Consider the following 25,285-nt stretch of genomic DNA (forward strand, 5'->3'; position numbering starts at 1 on the left):
CTGTGGTACTACATCATGAGCTTAGCTCACTCAGATAAGCTGTGAGCAGTAAATTTAGGCCTAAATATGAGAGAATGCAGCTGTGGTAAGTGTGCACCATATGAAACAAATCCTGCAGCATGCAGTGCATAATGAGAAAAAACTGACCATGTTTCTGGATTAAAACAGTGACTTTGTGGTGTATTTTCATATGGTTTTTATGGTTGTATTTGCAGTTTCTTGGTCTCATTTGATAGAAGATGTATTACAGGAATAAAGATGATTTTAATTGGTTTTTGATTGGTTTTTGCCAATGTTCAAGAGTAAACAAATGACATCACGCATCCAATACACGTCAGCTGGTGGGTGTAATGTGCATTCACAAATGTGCTGATATTATTTATACAATTATTACAATATTGCATAATAAATCTTCTATTTTTTTGGTGTGAATAAAAATTTTGTGAATAAAAAATCAAAATGGAATTTGTGTCAAGCCTGGAAATGTAACTAATAAACATAGGAAATGTTATTTTAGTGCCAGGAATGCCTGCCTTGTTTATTCTGGACCCTATTTTGAAATTGAAATACAGTGGAACCTCAGTTTTTGTCTTTAATTTGTTCCAGAGTCTCTGACAAAAACTAAAGCAATATTTCCCAAAAGAAATAATGTAAATCCAATTTATCCATTCCAGACACCCAAAAATTATTAACAAAAAATACATTTTATAGAGAATAACTATAGTTTTACATAGAGAAAACAATGAGAAATAAATATAAAGCACTAATGAAATGGATAAATGAACATTTAAATCACTTTTACCTTTATTGAAGACTCTTGTTGGTGTATGGAAGATGGCGAGGACGGGAGAGGTTATCTCTACCACCCTCCACTACCATCTACCACCATCACTGCCACCCTCCACCACCATCACTACAACCCTCTACCACCATCACTGCCACCCTCTACCACCATCACTATCACTACCCCACACTACCACAATCACTACCATCCTCTACCACCATCACTACCACCCTGTACCACAATCACTACCACCATCACAACCACTACCACAATCACTACCACCATCACAACCACTACCACCATCACTACCACTACCACCATCACTACCACTACCACCATCACTACCACTACCACCATCACTACCACCACCACTACCACCATCACTACCACCATCACAACCACTACCACCATTACTACCACCCTTTACCACCATCACTACCACCCTTTACCACCATCACTACCACCCTTTACCACCATCACTACTACCCTCTACCACCATCACTACTACCCTCTACCACCATCACTACTACCCTCTACCACCATCACTACTACCCTCTACCACCATCACTACTACCCTCTACCACCATCACTACTACCCTCTACCACCATCACTACTACCCTCTACCACCATCACTACTACCCTCTACCACCATCACTACTAGCCTCTACCACCATCACTACCACCCTCTACCACCATTGAATTCTATTGTGTTTCTCGCCTTCTTTATCAAAGGACTGGCACTCGGAACTTTCTTTTTCCCCATGGTGGCTTATTTAGCAGTCACGCTCAATAAACAAGCGCAAAAAAACAATGGATTATTACGAAATGTTTTGTATGAATGCGCAGGGTAATGTTCACTCAATGAGAAACAAAGCCAGACTGACTCAGAATGTGTGCATGGGATCCTTCATGTGGGTGTGGGCAGACGGACACGTTTGGTACGGCGAATGAAAACCAAAGTGATGAATGAAAACTGGGACAATATTTTGACAAAAAAAAAAGTCATCAAAAACCGAATTTGACAAAAAGTAAGGCAAACGAAAACCAAGGTTTCACCGTAGTTCGAACTTTGTGTGAAATTGGCCAAATTACCAATTTCCAATCACTTTATTGGGTAGTTAACCCTTTCAGGGTTCGTCCCTTAGATCTACGGCTTTACGGTGAGTGTCCAAACCGTAGATCTACGCCATGAGCTCAGCTCACTCTGATAAACTGTGAGTGGTACATTTGGGCCTAGATATGAGAGAATACATGTATGTGGTATGTGTGCACCACATAAAACAGATCCTGCAGCACACTGTGTATAATGAGAGAAAAAAACTGAAATCATGATTTTTCGATTAAAACAGCGACTTTGCAGTGTTTTTTCGTATGTTTTTTATAGTTGTATTTGCGATTTCTTGGTCTCATTTGATAGAATAGAAGACATATTACAGAAATAGAGATGATTTTGATTGGTTTTAGCACTGGAAATGGCTTGAAACTGAGCTCAAAGTAGCGGAAATGTTAAATTTTTGCCGATATTCAAGAGTAAACAAACGACCTCACACATCTACACGTCAGCTGGTGGGTCTAATATACATTCACAAATATGGTGATGATATTTATACAATTATTACAGTATTGCATAACAGTAAATCTTCTATTTTTTGGTGTGAATAAAAATTCATTATGTGAATAAAAAATCAAAATAGAATTTATTTGTAAAGCCTCAAAATGTAACTAATGAACAGAGGAAATGTTAGTTTAGTTCCAGGAATACCTACATTGTTTATTCTGGAGCCTATTTTGAAATTGGAATATTTTGAACTTTGTGTTAAATTGGCCAAATTAACAATTTCCGATCACTTTAGTTTGTAGTTGAAACAGTTGATTTGGCGATTTCTTGTGCTCAGTCGATAGAATAGAAGTAATACTAGTGAAATAGCTAAGAATTTGGTTGATTGGAATAATGTAATTGGCCTAAAATGGGAGTCAAAGTCGGCAAAATCGCCGACTCGTAAATATCGCTGACACATCAAAATTCGCGAGAGCATAATTTCGTCAATTTTCCACCAAATTTCGTACTTTTTGTTTTATTACCTTCACAAAAAGATTCTCTACGATTTCATAAGAAAAAATAACAAATTTTTTTTTTGAAAATTCTTGGACACTGGTGCGTGACTTCAGATTTTGGCCTTGGACCCTGAAAGGGTTAAAATAGTTGATTGGGTAATTTCTTGTGCTGAGTAGATAAAATGGAACACATACTAGTGAAATATCTAAGGATTTAGTCTAATGAAACAATGTAATTGGCCTAAAATAGGACTCAAAGTGAACAAAATCGCCAATGCATAAATATCGCTGACACAGCAATATTCGCAAGAGTGTAATTTTGCCAATTTTTGATCAAATTTCATAATTTTTTTTATTACCTTCAGAAAAAGGTTATCTACCATTTCATAAGAAAATATAATAAAAACTATTTTTTGCATTTTCTTAGACCCTGTAGGAAATTTTCAGATGGGGGTCTGGACCCTCAGAGGGTTAATGATTTTAGTCTTCTTTTTTTACTGGTTGTCTTGGGAGATAGCTATTTGTAATAGTTTTTACCACTTAATATCTTGCATTACTGGAGAAAGCACAAATTAGGAAAGGTAGAAGAAATTAAATGAGCAGAGATAACAAATAGGAGTAAGGGGCTAGTAACCCCTTCTCCTGTATATATTACTAAATGTAAAAGGAGAAACTTTCGTTTTTCCTTTTGGGCCACCCCGCCTCGGTGGGATACGGCAGGTGTGTTGAAAGAAAGAAAGAAAAAGATAAATACAGTATATTAACAGTTGCCACAGCCAGAGTAGTACAAACAGCACTTTGCCGACCAAATCACCTTAGTCCACCAACTACACCACACACTGTAGTTGGTGGACTAAGTTGATTTAGAGTTAGAGGAATGCTTAATGAAGTGGTGTTTTTATGAAAAGCAGATCTTGTCTTAAGTTTGAGCTTAATGCACAAGAAGAATAGAAAATGGTATTTACTCACAATTTATACACTTTTAGATATTTTATATTGAAAATTGTAGATTTTTTTTTAAGTGCTTACCAGGATATTTAGATTCTTAAGCTAAATAAGTTTTCATTGCATTATCCAAATACTTCATATCTTTGTATGTAAAGTGAAATCTACTTGAAAGTCATTACAAAAACCATAAATCTAAACTTTGAGAATGTTCAATACAATATTTGCAATTCATGCTTCACACATATGAGTGTTGGTACCTATACTCTCATGCATTCCCTTTTTTTGTCTCCACAGATGCCTCTATGCACTGCCCACCTTTTACCCTACATAAGTTCTGTGGCTCACCTTGTCTTTCATAGACCCATCCACTGACAAGTCCACTCCCATATATCTGAACACATTCACTTCCTCCATACTCCCTCCTTCCAATCTGATATCCAAACTTTCATTACCTAAATTGTTCACCCTCGTCACCTGACTTTTTCCTGTGTTCACTTTTAATTTCCTTCTTATACATACTTATATTCAAGTAATAAAATAGTTGCACTTTGGAAGTAAGTTGTGTATTCTTGGCAGGTGGTTCAGCAGAAGCTTCACAAGTTGTCTCAGGAGCTGGGACGTATGCAACATGAGTTCCAAGATGCGTCTGCTCAAGGCTCACCTGCTACAGAGATGATGCGCTCGCACATGGAGTCACGCACCACTAGTCTCCTCTCCCTTAAAGCTGCCATATTTGAACCTAACATGGTGGAAAGTTTACTCCAGTTTCTAGCAGCTTCTGCTGAATGGTTGGTACAAATGGCACTTTGCCCTCCAAATCAACTTAGTCCACCAACAGCACTACAGGAAGTTAAAGTACCACTTCCTGAAGATACTGATGTACACATTTTCTTACAATGTATCCCCGAATTCCTAGTTGAGACTCTTACAGAGACAATCAGTTCTGTTCGGAGATATAGTGCACCTCTCTTAAGCTCTACTGGAGGCATCCTGATACTGCCCCACCTCATGTCTTTCATAGTTGTGTTCATGGGCTCTCCTAAACGCATGAACAATCCTCATCTTCGTGCCCATCTCGCTGAATGTTTAGAAACTCTACTTCCAGAGAGCGGTAGTTCAAGTGGAGGACTACTCGCCGGTTGCCGAGAGCATCTATTTACAAAGCATCCTGCATCTCCACAGCTTGTCACTGCTCTTATACATGTGTTTGTCAGCATTGAAATGACAGGCCAGAGTGTTTCCTTTGAGGAGAAGTTTAACTATAGAAGACCTATGTAAGTACAAAGTCTTCTTTTCTTCTTTCAACGTACCAGCCATATATTATCAGTTAATGTATGTACAGTAACCACATGTGAATTGGGGAGAATCTCCCCCCAAAATTCTTTAATACTCCACATGTTTAACACAATATCTGTTTTGCATTAGTAGTTTTGCCAGCCTCTGCTAACTTCAGTAGCATATATGATAAACTGGATTCATACTATTGTAATTTTATGCTGTGTTATGGAGTAAGGTATTTCAACATAGTTTCAATGTCTTTGACTATCCATTGAAATTTTATTAGTTAGGCACTTTCAAATACTTGGGTTCAGTCAATTTTTTCCATCTGGCAACCTAAGGGCTAAACATCTACTGAGCTACTAGTTCTTCCCACTTCAAACATGATGAAGTAAAAAAAAGCTTGATTGTGGACTGAATAATTATGTTATTCTAATTTATTCTAATTTTCTAAGTTACTAAATGCTGTAAAGAGTTTTTATGAGGATAGTGAGGCTCAGGTTAGGGTGTGTAGAAGAGAGGGAGACTGCTTCCCGGTAAAAGTAGGTCTTAGACAGGGATGTGTAATGTCACCATGGTTGTTTAATATATTTATTGATGGGGTTGTAAAAGAAGTAAATGCTAGGGTGTTCAGGAGAGGGGTGGGATTAAATTATGGGGAATCAAATACAAAATGGGAATTGACAGTTATTTTTGCTGATGATACTGTGCTTATGGGAGATTCTACAGAAAAATTGCAAAGGTTAGTGGATGAGTTTGGGAGTGTGTAAAGGTAGAAAGTTGAAAGTGAACATAGAAAAGAGTAAGGTGATGAGGGTATCAAATGATTTAAATAAAGAAAAATTGGATATCAAATTGGGGAGGAGTAGTATGGAAGAAGTGAATGTTTTCAGATACTTGGGAGTTGACGCGTCGGCGGATGGATTTATGAAGGATGAGGTTAATCATAGAATTGATGAGGGGGGAAAAAAGGTGAGTGGTGCATTGAGGTATATGTGGAGTCAAAAAACATTATCTATGGAGGCAAAGAAGGGAATGTATGAAAGTATAGTAGTACCAACGCTTTTATATGGGTGTGAAGCTTGGGTTGTGACTGCAGCAGCTAGGAGGTGGTTGGAGGCAGTGGAGATGTCCTGTTTAAGTGCAATGTGTGGTGTAAATATTATGCAGAAAATTAGGAGTGTGGAAATTAGGAGAAGGTGTGGAGTTAATAAAAGTATTAGTCAGAGGGCTGAAGAGGGGTTGTTGAGGTGGTTTGGTCATTTAGAGAGAATGGATCAAAGTAGAATGACATGGAGAGCATTTAAATCTGTAGGAGAAGGAAGGCGGGGTAGGGGTCATCTTCGAAAAGGTTGGAAGGAAGGGGTAAGGGAGGTTTTGTGGGCGAGGGGCTTGGACTTCCAGCAAGCGTGCATGAGCATGTTAGATAGGAGTGAATGGAGACGAATGGTATTTGGGACCTGATGATCTGTTGGAGTGTGAGCAGGGTAATATTTAGTGAAGGGATTCAGGGAAACCAGTTATTTTTATATAGCCGGACTTGAGTCCTGGAAATGGGAAGTACAATGCCTGCACTCTAAAGGAGGGGTTTTGGGATATTAGCAGTTTGGAGAGATATGTTGTGTATCTTTATACATATATGCTTCTAATCTGTTGTGTTCTGAGCACCTCTGCAGAAACAGTGATTATGTGTGAGTAAGGTGAAAGTGTTGAATGATGATGAAAGTATTTTCTTTTTGGAGATTTTCTTTCTTTTTGGGTCACCCTGCCTCAGTGGGAGACGGCCGACTTGTTAAAAAAAAAAAAAAATTAGATAAGTTTCTAAAATGTTTGTCTATCTTCATGCCTTTTTCCCCCAGCTTGATGCCAGGCTTTCCTGGTCAACTGCTGAATTAGTTACTTTTTTCTTTATAAACTGCACAAATATCAATAGACTTTAAACCTAGCTTACTGGCTATGTATGAACTGCAGATCCACATTGTCACAACCCATTTAATTCAGGCCCATATAACTTTCATTGTTTTATATTAAATTTCTCTATCCAGCAAAAGTAGGCCTTGAACAGGGATGTGTAATGTCACCATGGTTGTTCAACAGATTTATAGATGGGGTTGTAAAAGAAGTAAATGCTAGGGTGTTTGGGAGAGGGGTGGGATTAAATTATGAGGAATCAAATACAAAATGGGAGTTGACAGTCATTTTTTGCTGATATTGTTAGTGGACAAATTTGGAAGGATGTGTAAATGGAGAGAGTTGAAAGTGAACATAGATGAGAGTAAAGTGGTGAGAGTATTCAATGAGTTAGGTAAAAAAAAAACTGGATATCACATTGGAGGGAGTATGGAAGAAGTGAATGTGTTCAGATATTTGGGAGTTGATTCATCAGCAGATGGGTTTATAAAGGATGAGGTTAACCACAGAATTGATGAAGGAAAAATGGGTGGGTGATGCATTGAATGTTATCCATGGAGGCAAAGAAGGGAATGTATCAGTATAGTGGTACCAACACTCATATATGGGTGTGAAACATGGGTTGTAAATGCTGGAGCAAGGAGGATTCTGAAGGTAAAAAGGGTGAGAAATATTATCGAAATACTGTGGTACCATGGTCAACTGCTGATGCTGCTGCTGCTGTAGCACTGTCAGCTGCTGCTGCTGCTGTAGCACCATCAGCTGCTGCTGCTGCTGTAGCACCATCTGCTGCTGCTGTAGCACTGTCAGCTGCTGCTGTAGCACTGTCAGCTGCTGCTGCTGTAGCACTGTCAGCTGCTGCTGCTGTAGCACTGTCAGCTGCTGCTGTAGCACCGTCAGCTGCTGCTGCTGCTGTACCACCGTCAGCTGCTGCTGCTGCTGTAGTACCATCTGCTGCTGCTGTAGTACCATCTGCTGCTGCTGTAGCACTGTCAGCTGCTGCTGTAGCACTGTCAGCTGCTGCTGTAGCACTGTCAGCTGCTGCTGTAGCACAGTCAGCTGCTGCTGCTGTAGCACTGTCAGCTGCTGCTGCTGTAGCACTGTCAGCTGCTGCTGCTGTAGCACTGTCAGCTGCTGCTGCTGTAGCACTGTCAGCTGCTGCTGCTGTAGCACTGTCAGCTGCTGCTGCTGTAGCACTGTCAGCTGCTGCTGCTGTAGCACTGTCAGCAGCTGCTGCTGCTGCTGTAGCACTGTCAGCTGCTGCTGCTGCTGCTGTAGCACTGTCAGCTGCTGCTGCTGCTGTAGCACTGTCAGCTGCTGCTGCTGCTGTAGCACTGTCAGCTGCTGCTGCTGCTGTAGCACTGTCAGCTGCTGCTGCTGCTGTAGCACTGTCAGCTGCTGCTGCTGCTGTAGCACTGTCAGCTGCTGCTGCTGCTGTAGCACTGTCAGCTGCTGCTGCTGCTGTAGCACTGTCAGCTGCTGCTGCTGCTGTAGCACCGTTGTTGGTGTGGCTTATTGAGAATACCAAGAAACAATTAACCCCAGAGGGTTAGCCACCCAGGATAACCCAAAAAAGTCAGTGTCATCGAAGACTGTCTAACTTATTTCCATTGGGGTCCTTAATCTTGTCTCCCAGGATGCAACCCACACCAGTCGACTAACACCCAGGTGAACAGGGAAAAATGCCTGGAACTAGTGCTCATATTGGTGAATTTAAAGCCAGCAAAGGTTGGTTTGAGAGATTTAAGAATCGTAGTGGCATACACAGTGTGATAAGGCATGTTCTGGAAGAAAATGCCAAACAGGACCTACAGTACTCAGGAGGAAAAGGCACTCCCAGGACACAGTGTCTCATCAGTCATTGCTGCATCTTCAATAAAGGTAAGTGTCATTTATTCTTCATTTAGTAGACTAGTACATGCACAATATACATGTATATTGTGCATGTACTACTCTACTATTGTGCATGTATCCTTCTCTTTGTGTGTAGGAAAATGTATATTTCATGTGGTAATTTTTTTTTTTCATACTTTTGGGTGTCTTGCATGGATTAATTTGATTTCCATTATTTCTTATGGGGAAAATTCATTCGCATAACGATAATTTCGCATAACAATGAGCTCTCAGGAACGGATTAATATCGTTATGCGGGGGTCCACTGTACGTATAAAGATACACAAAGTATCCCTCCAAACTGCTAATATCCCGAACCCCTCCTTTAGAGTGCAGGCATTGTACTTCCCATTTCCAGAACTCAAGTCCGGCTATATAAAAATAACCGGTTTCCCTGAATCCCTTCACTAAATGTTACCCTGCTCACACTCCAACAGATCGTCAGGTCCCAAATACCATTCGTCCCCATTCACTTCCATGCATGCCTGCTGGAAGTCCAAGCCCCTCGCCCACAAAACCTCCCTTACCCCTTCCAACCTTTTCAAGGATGACCCCTACCCTGCCTTCCTTCCCCTACAGATTTATATGCTCTCCATGTCATTCTACTTTGATCCATTCTCTCTAAATGACCAAACCACCTCAACAACCCCTCTTCAGCCCTCTGACTAATACTTTTGTTAACTCCACACCTTCTCCTAATTTCTGCACTCCTAATTTTCTACATAATATTTACACCACACATTGCCCTTAGACAGGACATCTCCACTGCCTCCAACCGTCTCCTCGCTGCTGCATTCACAACCCAAGCTTCACACCCATATAAGAGTGTTGGTACTACTATACTTTTATACATTCCCTTCTTTGCCTCCATAGGTAGCATTTTTTGTCCACATATATCTCAACACACCACTCACCTTTTTGCCCTCATCAGTTCTATGATTAACCTCATCCTTCATAAATCCATCCGCCAACACGTCAACTCCCAAGTACATGTATATCTGAAAACATTCACTTCTTCCATACTCTTCCTCCCCAATTTGATATCCAATTTTTCTTTATCTAAATCATTTGATACCCTCATCACCTTGCTCTTTTCTATGTTCACTTTCAACGTTCTACCTTTACACACATTCTCAAACTCATCCACTAACCTTTGCAAGAATTATTGAGTATACATATGTATGAAACACTGGCTCGTAAGACATATATATATGACCAAAACAGTCAAAGGGTTAAAGAAAGGGTTTGGGATATTGGCTATTTAGTAACATCTAAACTGTCATATCTGGGTGCCTCTGCAAAGACAGTGAATGTGTGTGAATGATGATGAAAGTGTTGAATGATGGTGAAAAAGTTTCTTTTTTGAGTCACTCTGCCTCAGTGTGAGACGGCCAACGTGTTGAAAAAAAAAAATTGTGCTGTTGGTAAAATAATGATTAATTTTAACTTAAGTTTCTATTATACATGCTCAAAGATTGATAGTGCCATTATCATTGTCACATTCTTCCAGGTACGAGGTGATGAAATACTTGTGGGAAATGCCTAAACATCGAAAAAGATTTACAGAATTAGCTGAAGAATCTCTGGCTAACATGGAGTCTGCCAAACCTCCATTATTCCTACGCTTTGTCAACCTCTTGATAAATGATGCCATTTTCTTGTTAGATGAAGGGTTGTCGTATATGTCACAGCTTCGAGAAAGTCAGAAAGAAAGGTAGCTGTCTGTGTGCTCTTGTATTTCTCTAGCAAAACACTGTTTCTAAAAAATTGGGTAACTCCTCCCCTTCCATCACCAATTGTAATGAATGGTTCAGTACTAGCTACTTGAACCCTTAAACTGTCCAAATGTAGATCTACGTTCACTCACGTAGCACTCCGAATATTTTGAAAAATAAAAAATCTTTTTTTTTTTTTTTTCTTTAAATGAAGAGCGCAGTTTTATAAATTATATAGGACAAAAAAAAATTTTAGGGCCAGTACTTACCGAGATATTAGCTCGCAAAGTTGGTGCTAAATGATGAGGTGTCAGTAACGTGGAGTACTGCTGCTTGCAGAAACTATTATCATTTATCATTTTTTCCTACTTCTTTTCTGTTTGTTGTTGTTTTCATGTTATGATAATAATGCTTTGTTGCAGATCTTTTGATTTCATAGCCAATTCTTGTTGAGACACAAATGTTTGGTACTGAATTAGTGATCATACTATCACAGGTAGTAGGTTGGTAGACAGCAACCACCCAGGGAGGTACTACCGTCCTGCCAAGTGAGTGTAAAACGAAATCCTGTAATTGTTTTACATGATGGTAGGATTGCTGGTGTCTTTTGTCTGTCTCATAAATATGCAAGATTACAGGTACGTCTTGCTACTTCTACTTACACTTAGGTCACACTACACATACATGTACACATTTATTTATACACACTCATCTGAGTTTTCTTTGATTTTATTTTAATAGTTCTTGGTCTTATTAATTTTCCTTTTATATCCATGGGGAAGTGGAATAAGAATCTTTCCTCCGTAAGCCATGTGTGTTGTAAAAGTCAACTAAAATGCCGGGAACAATGGGCTAGTAACCCCTTTTCCTGTAAAGATTACTAAAAAGAATAAGAAGAAGAAAATTGTCAAAGTGGGAAGTCTGAATGTGCGTGGATGTTGTGCAGATGATAAGAAAGAGATGATTGTGGATGTTATGAATGAGAAGAAGCTGGATGTCCTGGCTTTAAGTGAAACAAAGCTGAAGGGGGTGGGAGAGTTTCAGTGGAGAGGAATAAATGGGATTAGGTCAGGGGTTTCAAATAGAGTTAGAGCTAAAGAAGGAGTAGCAATAATGTTGAAGGATAAGCTATGGCAGGAAAAGAGGGACTATAAATGTATTAATTCAAGGATTATGTGGAGTAAAATAAAGATTGGATGTGAAAAGTGGGTTATAATAAGCGTATATGCACCTGGAGAAGAGAGAAGTGTAGAGGAGAGAGAGAGATTTTGGGAAATGTTGAGTGAATGCGTGGGGAGTTTTGAATCAAGTGTGAGAGTAATGGTGGTTGGGGATTTCAATGCTAAAGTGGGTAAAAATGTTATGGAGGGAGTAGTAGGTAAATTTGGGGTGCCAGGGGTAAATGTAAATGGGGAGCCTTTAATTGAGCTATGTGTAGAAAGAAATTTGGTAATAACTAATACATATTTTATGAAAAAGAGGATAAATAAATATACAAGGTATGATGTAGCACGTAATGAAAGTAGTTTATTAGATTATGTATTGGTGGATAAAAGGTTGATGGGTAGGCTCCAGGATGTACATGTTTATAGAGGGGCAACTGATATATCGGATCATTATTTAGTTGTAGCTACAGTTAGAGTAAGAGGTAGATGGGAAAAGAGGAAGGTGGCAACAACAAGTAAGAGGGAGGTGAAAGTGTATAAACTAAGGGAGGAGGAAGTTCGGGTGAGATATAAGCGACTATTGGCAGAAAGGTGGGCTAGTTCAAAGATGAGTAGTGGGGGGGTTGAAGAGGGTTGGAATAGTTTTAAAAATGCAGTATTAGAATGTGGGGCAGAAGTTTGTGGTTATAGGAGGGTGGGGGCAGGAGGAAAGAGGAGTGATTGGTGGAATTATGAAGTAAAGGGTGTGATAAAAGAGAAAAAGGTAGCTTATGAGAGGTTTTTACAAAGCAGAAGTGTTATAAGAAGAGCAGAGTATATGGAGAGTAAAAGAAAGGTAAAGAGAGTGGTGAGAGAGTGCAAAAGGAGAGCAGATGATAGAGTGGGAGAGGCACTGTCAAGAAATTTTAATGAAAATAAGAAAAAATTTTGGAGAGACTTAAACAAGTTAAAAAAGCCTAGGGAAAATATGGATTTGTCAGTTAAAAACAGAGTAGGGGAGTTAGTAGATGGGGAGATGGAGGTATTGGGTAGATGGCGAGAATATTTTGAGGAACTTTTAAATGTTAAGGAAGAAACAGAGGCAGTAATTTCATGCACTGGTCAGGGAGGTATACCATCTTTTAGGAGTGAAGAAGAGCAGAATGTAAGTGTGGGGGAGGTACGTGAGGCATTACGTAAAATGAAAGGGGGTAAAGCAGCTGGAACTGATGGGATCATGACAGAAATGTTAAAAGCAGGGGGGGATATAGTGTTGGAGTGGTTGGTACTTTTGTTTAATAAATGTATGAAAGAGGGGAAGGTACCTAGGGATTGGCGGAGAGCATGTATAGTCCCTTTATATAAAGGGAAAGGGGACAAAAGAGACTAAAAATTATAGAGGAATAAGCTTACTGAGTATACCAGGAAAAGTGTACGGTAGGGTTATAATTGAAAGAATTAGAGGTAAGACAGAATGTAGGATTGCGGATGAGCAAGGAGGTTTCAGAGTGGGTAGGGGATGTGTAGATCAGGTGTTTACATTGAAGCATATATGTGAACAGTATTTAGATAAAAATAGGGAAGTTTTTATTGCATTTATGGATTTAGAAAAGGCATATGATAGAGTGGATAGAGGAGCAATGTGGCAGATGTTGCAAGTATATGGAATAGGTGGTAAGTTATTAAATGCTGTAAAGAGTTTTTATGAGGATAGTGAGGCTCAGGTTAGGGTGTGTAGAAGAGAGGGAGACTACTTCCCGGTAAAAGTAGGTCTTAGACAGGGATGTGCAATGTCACCATGGTTGTTTAATATATTTATAGATGGGGTTGTAAAGGAAGTAAATGCTAGGGTGTTTGGGAGAGGGGTGGGATTAAATTATGGGGAATCAAATTCAAAATGGGAATTGACAGTTACTTTTTGCTGATGATACTGTGCTTATGGGAGATTCTAAAGAAAAATTGCAAAGGTTAGTGGATGAGTTTGGGAATGTGTGTAAAGGTAGAAAGTTGAAAGTGAACATAGAAAAGAGTAAGGTGATGAGGGTGTCAAATGATTTAGATAAAGAAAAATTGGGGAGGAGGAGTATGGAAGAAGTGAATGTTTTCAGATACTTGGGAGTTGACGTGTCGGCGGATGGATTTATGAAGGAAGAGGTTAATCGTAGAATTGATGAGGGAAAAAAGGTGAGTGGTGCGTTGAGGTATATGTGGAGTCAAAAAACATTATCTATGGAGGCAAAGAAGGGAATGTATGAAAGTATAGTAGTACCAACACTCTTATATGGGTGTGAAGCTTGGGTGGTAAATGCAGCAGCGAGGAGACGGTTGGAGGCAGTGGAGATGTCCTGTTTAACCCTTTGAGGGTTTTCGTCGTACTAGTACGTCTTACGCGTAGGGGTTTTTGACGTACTAGTACTCGTAAATTCTAGCGACCTCAAATCTAGTGGGAGAAAGCTGGTAGGCCTTCATATGAAAGAATGGGTCTATGTGGTCAGTGTGCACAGTCTAAAAAAAATCCTGCAGCACACGGTGCATAATGAGAAAAAAAAAACTTTTTCCATTTTTTTTAATAAATCAGCGACTTTGCAGTGTATTTTCGTATAGTATTTATTGTTGTATTCTAGTTTTCTTGGTCTCATTTTATAGAATGGAAGACATATTACTGAAATTGGGATGATTTTGACTGGTTTTACAATGAAAGGTGCCTTGAAATTGAGCTCAAAGTAGCAGAAATGTTCGATTTTTACCAAACTTCAAAAGTAAACAAATCGTGCCAAGCGTGCAATACACGTCAACTGGTGAGTCTAATATTCTTTCACAAGTGCACCAATAATATTTATACCATTTTTTACACTAATGCAGTAGTCTGCATAACAGTAAATCTTATATTTTTTGTGAGAATAAAAATTCAAAGTGGAAAGCAAAAGAATATAAGAGGGGCCTTGAGACGTGACTAATGACTAGAGGAAATGTCATTTTAGTGCCAGGAATGTCTTTCTTGTTTATTCTGGACCCTATTCCGAAATTGGCATCTTTTGAAATTTGTGTGAAATTGGCAAAATTGCTAAATTCTGACCACTGTACTGGATAGTTGAATTTATAAATGGGTGGTTTCTTGCACCCATTCGATAGAAAAAATGGAGTTCTACCGAAATATTCATGTTTTTTGTCGACTAGTACAGTGAAATTGGCCGAAAATGGGGCTCAAAGTGGGCAAAATCGCCGATCCGTAAACATCGCCGAGACCGCTAACTTTGCGAGAGCATAATTCCGTAAGTTTTCTATCAAATTTCAAACTTTTGGTGTCGTTATGATCGGGAAAAGATTCTCTATCTTTTCATAAGAGAAAATAATTTTTTTTTTTTTTAAATTTGGCCGACCCTGAGAACGAGTTTCGGAGAGGGCCTGTCGACCCTCAAAGGGTTAAGGGCAATGTGTGGTGTAAATATTATGCAGAAAATTCGGAGTGTGGAAATTAGGAGAAGGTGTGGAGTTAATAAAAGTATTAGTCAGAGGGCAGAAGAGGGGTTGTTGAAGTGGTTTGGTCATTTAGAGAGAATGGATCAAAGTAGAATGACATGGAAAGCATATAAATCTATAGGGGAAGGAAGGCGGGGTAGGGGTCGTCCTCGAAAGGGTTGGAGAGAGGGGGTAAAGGAGGTTTTGTGGGCAAGGGGCTTGGACTTCCAGCAAGCGTGCGTGAGCGTGTTAGATAGGAGTGAATGGAGACGAATGGTACTTGGGACCTGATGATCTGTTGGAGTGTGAGCAGGGTAATATTTATTGAAGGGATTCAGGGAAACCGGTTATTTTCATATAATCGGACTTGAGTCCTGGAAATGGGAAGTACAATGCCTGCACTTTAAAGGAGGGGTTTGGGATATTGGCAGTTTGGAGGGATATGTTGTGTATCTTTATATGTGTATGCTTCTAGACTGTTGTATTCTGAGCACCTCTGCAAAAACAGTGATAATGTGCGAGTGTGGTGAAAGTGTTGAATGATGATGAAAGTATTTTCTTTTTGGGGATTTTCTTTCTTTTTTTTGGGTCACCCTGCCTCGGTGGGAGACGGCCGACTTGTTGAAAAAAAAAAAAAAAAAAAAAACTATCACAAACACACATGTTCACACTGATAAATGAATTTGTACACCTGGTTCAATCACATACTATTGTGTACATATATATACATACAAGGTATTTACAGGTCCCATTTATGTTTCTAGAAGTCCACCACTGTATGGTACTCCAAGAAGCATGGATTCATACACAGTGCCACCCCACATTGCTGACATATGAATCGTGTGTCTTTTCACACTTGGGGTCTCTTGTGTAGTGTAAGTACACACAACACACCTTTTCTGAGAGTACTTCTTCTTTGGAGTAGATGGTATTGGTATCAGGCAGAGACAGTTAGGGATTATTCTGTTTGGCACTTTCCCCTCTGGTTGTGGGGTGACAGGTCACTGTGGAGTGGCAGGTATAGGTGTGATGCCATACTTTTTCACTATCTGCTTGATGGCATTGAAGGTGAATTCTGCACATCATTGTCACTTCCCAGTCTCTATTTTGTACATGTTGAAGGCATTGAGTATTGCCATGTCCACAAGGTGGAAAAACACTTTTACAGTGGACCCCCGGTTAACGATATTTTTTCACTCCAGAAGTATGTTCAGGTGCCAGTACTGACCGAATTTGTTCCCATAAGGAATATTGTGAAGTAGATTAGTCCATTTCAGACCCCCAAACATACACGTACAAACGCACTTACATAAATACACTTACATAATTGGTCGCATTCGGAGGTGATCGTTATGCGGGGGTCCACTGTATATACTATTTGCGACTCCTACACACAGTCAACAAACCCTATTATCATGTCACACTTGTCGACTAATCGCACATTGTTTGTATAGTTGACGACAGCAGCTGGCTTTACAAGAGGTTGATTGTTGAGCTTGCTCAATCTGTCTGTCTGAACCATCTCGTTTCTGTGGATGGTCAACAGCAAGTCCCATTTGACATGCCATGTCATTGGCATGAAACCTTGGCTTTTTTTCTACTTTTTCTCACTGTTCCACATATATCAGTATTGTTCACATGTAGGAAATCTGTGAGCATAGGGCTTGTATATCAGTTGTCTGTGAACAATGTATGACCTTTGCCAAGGTATGGCTGCATCATCGTGCGAACGTCACCAGAAATGCCCAACGTGTGCCTGGTATCGTCAAGTGTGTTTTTTCCTGTGTAGATAATGATGTCCAACACAAGACCAGTCTCTCAGTCGCACATAACAAAGAGTTTTATACCAAAGCAAATACGTTTGTTTGGTATATATTGTTTGAATAACAGGCGTCGCTTGAACAGAATCAGGACTCGTCAACAACAATGTTCTTGAATGGATAAAAGTAGGCACTGAATTTTTGCTTCAGATACATAAACAATTCCCTGATTTTGTACAGGAGGTTATTTTGGTTTGGCGTATTCCTGTCTGAGAAGTGCAACATTCGTAGCAACAGAGTGAATCAATTGCAGGGAAGGAGGTCATGGAACACTGGAGTGCTGATGAAGTGGTCTGTGGACTAGTACTCTGCTGTATTGTTCTTATATGTGTGTGGCATAAGCATGACAATGCCAAGGAATAAATACATTTCAGCCACAGTTGTATCTTTCCACCTGTGCAGGCGTGACGATTCTGAAACATCTGTGTTGTCCATTGTATACCGGTAGTACATGTTGGTCTGGGTAACAATCAGGTTCATTATCAGCTCATCAAAGTGTAGTTGAAAATAGTCTAACTCTGTAGACTCATTTGTGATGGGACAGTGTGGCATGATGCCACTTCCATTGGCATCAAAATTGAAAGGATGTGGCATGAATGGTGTACTTTCTGTCCAGTTCCATTCGTGGTCACATGGTTCAAGGTGGACCTGTGGCATGGGGTGTGGGGGAGCAGGAGGAGGGAAAAGAGTGGAGGCAGCACATGGTTGAGAGGGTGGTCCTTTGTCTGCCCACCCACCTCGCCACTAGGTCCAGGCATCATGCCACCCCCCTCTTCCTCCATCCCAGCATATTCACCTTCATGATCACTGTCAGTTGCTGGGGTTTTGGATCGTGACCTGCCACGACCCTTGCCGCTGACTGCGTATGGCACACTTCCTGAAGGTAGGCGCCACCACCTAAAAGTATATTTCACTGGGGAATAATGATAATCACTTTCACTCGATGAATTCTCTATGAGCATAAAATAAATTTCATTATCGTCACTTATATCACTTTCATTATCATCACCATAATGCATGGAAAATGATAATTTCCTCTTGCGGAGTTGCCTTTGGGTAGTAGCACTAGCAACCCCGGAGGTACTGGCCTGAGGGTCTGTTGTGGCCACACTGACCACATTAGCCACACTGGCCATCCCAGAGGTGATGGGCTGAGGGTCATCTGGGTTGTCATCAATAGTTTCACTAATTCCTTCATCATTAGTGGCCAGATCAGTGCCAGATCCACTAAACTCATGTTCTGTTTCAATGTCCATGAATAGTAGTGTGTTAATACAACGAGGCGTGAGTGAATCACGGGGGTTTACCATGATGTTGACCCAAGATGAAGCTGAAACTAACTGGTGCTACCACGTGGTACCCCAGTGTCCCCGATTTTTTTCATACTGCGCACGCTGAGGGCACAGACCCATTCTCTTGTGTCTAGGCGACTCAGGCCTATGACACCAAATTTGAATGAATGAAAAATAAAATGTAGATCTACGTTCGGAGTGCTACTTGGGCAAACGTAGATCTATGTTTGGACAGTTTAAGTGTTAAACATCAGTAATCAGTTGTCTGGAATGATTGTTAATCCAAACATGGCTTGGTTTCAGGTTTATAAACTAAATACAGCATAGCTTATTTTTTTTTCAGTCATTAGCATTTGGTGATTGAAGAAGGTTGTGTTGATCCCTCCATCAACTTCAGAGCCATGTTAATATGTTTACATCCTTTACCTCTTAATAATTAAAACAGAATTTGAATGCAGATTTTGTCATTGCAACTTACTTAACTACAATATACTATTAGTGTGTAATTCTGTATTTAATTGATATTACTGTGATAACGTTCATAATATTGTACTTGTGGAGACACTGTTCTGGTAGATAGATCTTCCAAATTTTTTTATATTTTTCACGTTGATTAACATAAGAATGTTTATAAACTTTGTTCCACAGGGATAGTGGAGAGTGGCTGAATCTGCCTACAACTCAGCGAGCAGAAAGGGAGAGCAGTTTCCAGCACATGTCTCTCTTGGCTCGCTTTCATAACATGCTTGGAGCACACACCATCCAGACACTTATCAGACTCACTAAAGAGGTAATATTAAGAGTATAATTTGTTGCTCAATATTAAGGTACATTGAATACACTTGTTACTTAGCTATTCTCTCCAGAAAAACACAGACATAAATTGATGAAATAGAGTAATTCCAACCCCCAAAACCCAACACACACACAAACTCCAAAGACCACTTTCCTACACTTGCTTTCATCAAATATGCTTACATATGAATGTTGAAGATTTAAACCTCTTCTTCTCAAGACCTCTTTTGTACCTGCTTTCCAGCCCTTTTTCAAAGATTCCATACTCCCACCATCCATCCATCAATGATGTACACACTCCTTTTTTTCCTTCTATCTTGAGTCCTGGGGGTGGGAAGTACAGTGCCTGTGCTCTGAAGGAGGGGTGGAGATGTGTTGCAGTTGTTGAACTGTAGTGTCGGCACATATCTGGTAGGACAGTGATGGAGCGGGTCACCTTGCCTCAGTGGGAAACTGCCAATTTGTTAATAATTAATAAAAAAAATCTTGCTCTTGTTTACTCTGGCCAAATCATCTTGACTAATCTTGCGCTCCCTGCAACATGTCTCTCATATACCTATTGTGTTGTATATACCATATTTTCCAGCAAAATAAGGTCTTGGAAAATTAGCCTTCACTTTATATGGTCAAGGTCAGGGTCAAGGGTAGGCTTTGGGTTACACTTTAGCATAAAGTATAAGGTCACTAGCCCTTGAATATGGTTACTGGTTTACCTTTATGGTACTTATTATGTACACTTTATATGCCAGAAAATATGGTACAGTGGACCCCCGGCTATCAGCCAACTCGGTTATCGGTGGGGTTTTTGGCGCTCGGTTATCGGCCGTTTTGGACGCGTCCATTCACCAGCTGGGGCAGCTTGCGCTTCAGTTTGGCTTTGTCTCTCGGTGGCTGAGGAAGCCTCTGCTCATACATCCAAACATTTTGCTTGTTTACCATTGTTTTTAGTGGTTTTTCTTGAAGTGCAACTGTGAAATAAGTAACCATGGCTCCAAAGAAAGTTCCTAGTAAAGTTCCTGTGGTAAAGAAAGTGAGAAACGCCATGGAATTTAAGCGTGAAATGATAGAAAAGTTTGAGTGGTATGAAGGTGGTGGAACTTGCCAGGATGTACAGCAAGAATAAATCAACAATTACATCCATCCTGGCAAAGAAAGAACAAATCAAAGACGCTAATGTTGCAAAAGGAATAGCTTTTCTAACTAAACAAAGGACACAGATAATGGAAGAGATGGAAAAGTTATTTCTTTCTTTCAACACACCGGCCGTATCCCACCGAGGTGGGGTGGCCCATAAGAAAAAACGAAAGTTTCTCCTTTTACATTTAGTAATATATACAGGAGAAGGGGTTACTAGCCCCTTGCTCCTGGCATTTTAGTCACCTCTTACAACACGCATGGCTTATGGAGGAAGAATTCTGTTCCACTTCCCCATGGAGGTAAAAAGAAATAAACAAGAACAAGAACTAGTAAGAAAATAGAAGAAAACCTAGAGGGGTGTGTATATATATGCTTGTACATGTATGTGTAGTGTGACCTAAGTGTAAGTAGAAGTAGCAAGACGTACCTGAAACCGTGCATGTTTGAGACAGAAAAATGGACACCAGCAACACTACCATCATGTAAAACAATTACAGGGTTTCGTTTTACACTCGCTTGGCAAGACGGTAGTACCTCCCTGGGCGGTTGCTGTCTACCAACCTACTACCTAGGAAAAGTTATTATTATTGTGGATTAAGGAAAAAGAATTAGTGGGAGACATTGTAGTGGAGTCGATCATTTGTGAGAAGGCAAGGCAGTTGCATGAGGATCTTGCAAAGAAAATGCCTGGAACAAGTGCTGCAGTTTGTGAATTTAGGGCCAGCAAAGGATGGTTTGATAGATTTAAGAAGTGTAGTATCATACACAGTGTTGTAAGACATGGTGAGGCTGCTTTTGTAGAGAAACATCACCCTGACAAAGCTGAAACAAGCCATATCTGCAACATGTTTAGTGACAATACCCTGTCCCACTTCAGGGAAATCTTAGAGATGCCAGAAACAGAGCACTCTGGACAGTTATTTTGTGAGACAGGGGTCCAGTGACTCAAGCTGGTTCTAGTGGCATTAAAAGACAGAGAAGGGAAGTAACCCCAGGGAAGGCATTGCTACCTAAAGTCTTCATGGAGGGGGATTCCCCTTCCAAACACTAATTCCTCCCTCTTTCCTCCTCCCTATCTTCCAGAAGCCAGCATTAGCCTTCAATAAAGGTATGTAATACTTACATAATTGTAAAAAAAATCATTTTTTTTTTTTGTGAATATTTTTGTTTGGAACGAATTAATTTTATTTCCATTAATTCTTATGGGAAACATTAATTCAGTTATCGGCTATTTCGGTTGTCGGCCAACCTTCAGAAATGGATTACAGCCGATAACCGGGGGTCCACTGTACTTGTTTATGCTTTGAGTGCTGAGTGACCTATGCCATCATAGTTCTCCATAAATGTTACAACAAATACAGTGGACCCCCGGTTCGCGATACTAATCCGTTCCTGAGAGCTCATCATAAACCAAAAATATCGGAAAGCGAATCAATTTTCCCCATAAGAAATAATGGAAATCAAATTAATCCGTGCAAGACGCCCAAAAGTATAAAAAAAAAAAAAACTTTTACCACATGAAATGTTAAGTTTAATGCAATAGAATAGTAATTACAATAACAATAAATAACGAAAGAATAATTGACACTTGCCTTTAATGAAGATCTGGTGATGATTGATGGGATGGGAGGAGGGGAGAGTGTGGATGGTGTTAGCATTTAGAAGGGGAATCCCCCTCCATTAGGATTTGAGGTAGCAAGTCCTTTTCCGGGGTTACTTCCCTTCTTCTTTTAATGACACTAAGACCAGCTTGAGAGTCACTGGACCTCTGTCGCACAACATAACTGGCAGCCTCACCATGCCTAATCACACTATGTATGCCACTACGATTCTTAAATCTTTCAAACCAACCTTTGCTGGCCTTAAATTCACTCACATCACCACTAGTTGCAGGCAATTTTTTTACCAAATCGTCATGCAACTGCCTAGCCTTTTCACAAATGATAGCTTGAGAGATGCTATCTCCTGCTATCTGTTTTTCATTTATCCACACCAATAACAGTCTCTCAACATTTTCTAACACTTGCGGTCGCTGTTTCGTAATCACAGTTGCACCTTTTGCAAGAACAGCTTCCTTGATTGCCGTTTTCTTGCTCACTATAGTAGAGATGGTTGATTGGGGTTTCCTATACAACCTGACCAGCTCCGACACACGCACTCCACTTTCGTACTTTGCAATTATCTCTTTCTTCATTTCAATGGTCATTAGCACCCTTGGTCTCGAAGGGTTGGCACTGGGAGCTTTCTTGGGGCCCATGGTGACTTATTTTGCAAAAACAGGCACCAAAAGCAGTGATAATATGGAATGTACCGAATGTATCCTTAGATGCGCGCACACTGGCTGGCTTGTAAACACTGGCACACACGGGGCAGTTCAGGCCACACATGGACACGTCTCGTACGAACCACATCGCATACCGGGTTTTGTATCGGGAAGCGAGGCAAATTTTCTGCGATATAATGCATCAGTTACCGGATTTATCGGATACCGATAGCATCGCGAACCGGGGGTCCAGTGTACTACTACTACTGCTGCTACTATTTCTCATCTACTGTATCTGTAACCATAGTCTTTAGCTTTCTTCATTCCTTCTTTCTGCATAATCTTGACATGACATAGATCTGAAACATGACACTTTTACTGCCTCCAGCCATATACATGGACCAAGAGGTGTATATTTCTCGGTAGATATGAAAGTTTGCTTTATGTGAATTTTTTGTGTAGTCTCCCCATTTCTACCAGTAATTTGCTATATACAGTATAAACTCTGTTACATGATCATCCAACCCCAGTACCCTTGATGTTTTAAACACATCTTAAATAAACAGATTTGGTAGTAGAAAATCCAATGAGCACATTTTGAAAGATTTACTATGATTGATTTTAATTTTAAGTGAATGAGAATGTGAATCATTGACAGATAACACACACAATCAAATGCATGCAGAACAAGAGATTTTTATATATGTAGTAGCAAGATAATTGGTGTACAGTATTTGTATACAGTAATATTGAGCATACCATCACCTGTCAGTCTCAGTCCATCTTTTTCTTTTTTTAATGTGCATCTTCTCATAAATTTTGTTGACAGATTCCACAGATGTTTACTCACGCCACCCTCGTTGACCGCATGGCTGCCATGCTCAACTATTTCCTCTCTACACTTGTTGGACCAAAGCAACGCAATCTTAAGGTAAAATATAGCTGTTTTTTTGTACAAGTACGTGATGCCAAGTATCAAAATACCAAAATAGTGACAAACATATGCATGATGACCAGTATTAATGAGGGTAAAACAATATATCAAGATATATTGTTTTACCCTCATTAACCCTTTCAGGGTACCCAGGCCCTCCCCCAGACTTGTTCTCAGGGTCTCCTAAATTTCAAAAAAAATATATATATATATTTTTTTTTTCCTATGGAAAGATAGAGAATCTTTCCCGATCATAATGACACCAAAAATATGAAATTTGATGGAAAACTTACGGAATTATGCTCTCGCGAAATTAGCGGTCTCGACGATGTTTACACATCGGCTTCTTTGCCCACTTTGAGCCCTATTTTCGGCCAATTCCAGTGTACTAGTCGACAAAAATCATAAATATTTACCGATTTCAACTATCCAATACAGTGATCAGAATTTAGCAATTTTGCCAATTTCACACAAATTTCAAAAGATGCCAATTTCCAAATAGGGTCCAGAATAAACAAGAAAGACATTCCTGGTACTAAAATAACATTTCCTCTGTTTATTAGTCATGTCCTCACGCCCCTCTTACATTCTTTTGCTTTCCACTTTGAATTTTTATTCTCACAAAAAATAGAAGATTTACTGTTATGCAGACTACTGCATTAGTGTAGAAATGGTATAAATAATATCGGCGCACTTGTGAAAGAGTATTAGACTCACCAGTTGATGCGTATTGGGAGCTTAGCATGATTTGTTTACTTTTGAACTTTGGTAATAATCGAACATTTCTGCTACTTTGAGCTCAGTTTCAAGGTACTTTTCATTGTAAAACCAGTCAAAATCATCTCAATTTCTGTAATATGTCTTCCATTCTGTAAAATGAGACCAGGAAAACTAGAATACAACAATAAATACCATACGAAAATACAGTGCGAAGTTGCTGTTTTAATCCAAAAACACGGTCAAAGTTTTTTCTTTTCTCATTACGCACTGTGTCCTGCAGGATTTTTTTTTATACTGTGCACACTGAAGACATAGACCCATTCTTTCATATGTAGGCCTACCAGCTTTCTATCACTAGATTTGAGGGCGCTAGAATTTAGGCGTACTAGTACATCAAAAACCCTGGTGCGTAAACAATACTAGTACGTCCGAAACCCTGAAAGGGTTAATACTGGTCTTCATTAAAAAGTGTAGAAAGAAGAAAAATTTGGGTAGGAAATTCAGTGAGTAAATTCTAAAAACAATCATAAATTTTTGGTCTTCCATTTAGGGTTTCATGCCAAGTCAGGACAAAGTGAGAGAGAGAAAAATTACAATTAAATTAAGCTATTCAGAGGAGATCCCAGAGTGTACACACTGTATAACCAAAGTACACAAATTTGTGTGCTTGACTGTACATGAATACTGAAAGGGATTGAAATCTCTACAGTAATCTGAAAAAATTTAATTAATTTAAGAGGATTATTTCTAACAGTTCTGCATCACTGGTTTAATTCTCTAATTCAGGGTCCTGGGTAGCACTAACACAGATTAATAATTAAAGAATTTAAAGCTTGTTCATTGTTTCACAAGTCTAGTTTTTTTTTTTATTGTCTCATACTGAATATGGATTTGAGAGTAGCTAGTGATGGCACAGAAGTCAGGTGATAGGATTCATTATGAATATAGCCTCTCCTCACTTAGTGACGTACTCATTTACCGATGACTCGGATTTACAATGGGCTCTGACCAGTATGCTTACCTAAATAATGTATGTTAGAGCTGATTTTCTCTATTGTTTATTACAATACAACTACACATACCTCTATCCGAAACCCTTGGGGCCAGTAGTGTTTCGAATTTCAGAATGAATATG

The 25,285-nt window shown here is 39.7% G+C and overlaps 1 protein-coding gene across 3 annotated transcripts in view; it reads left to right on the top strand.

Annotated features, from left to right (window-relative positions):
• Positions 1–25,285, top strand: part of Ube4A (Ubiquitination factor E4A) — a 76,253-nt gene that overhangs the window by 26,969 nt on the left and 23,999 nt on the right. For 2 of the 3 annotated variants that reach the window (XM_070093520.1, XM_070093521.1), the window contains exons 8-11: positions 4,365–5,062; positions 10,381–10,584; positions 18,950–19,091; positions 23,326–23,427. In XM_070093520.1, the coding sequence (XP_069949621.1) occupies positions 4,365–5,062; positions 10,381–10,584; positions 18,950–19,091; positions 23,326–23,427 (1,146 nt within the window). The remainder of the gene's footprint in view (positions 1–4,364; positions 5,063–10,380; positions 10,585–18,949; positions 19,092–23,325; positions 23,428–25,285) is intronic. The other variant, XM_070093522.1, reaches the window with a different exon arrangement.

The sequence above is a fragment of the Cherax quadricarinatus genome, chromosome 43 (assembly GCF_038502225.1).
Source record: "Cherax quadricarinatus isolate ZL_2023a chromosome 43, ASM3850222v1, whole genome shotgun sequence".
Classification (NCBI taxonomy): Eukaryota; Metazoa; Arthropoda; class Malacostraca; order Decapoda; family Parastacidae; genus Cherax; species Cherax quadricarinatus.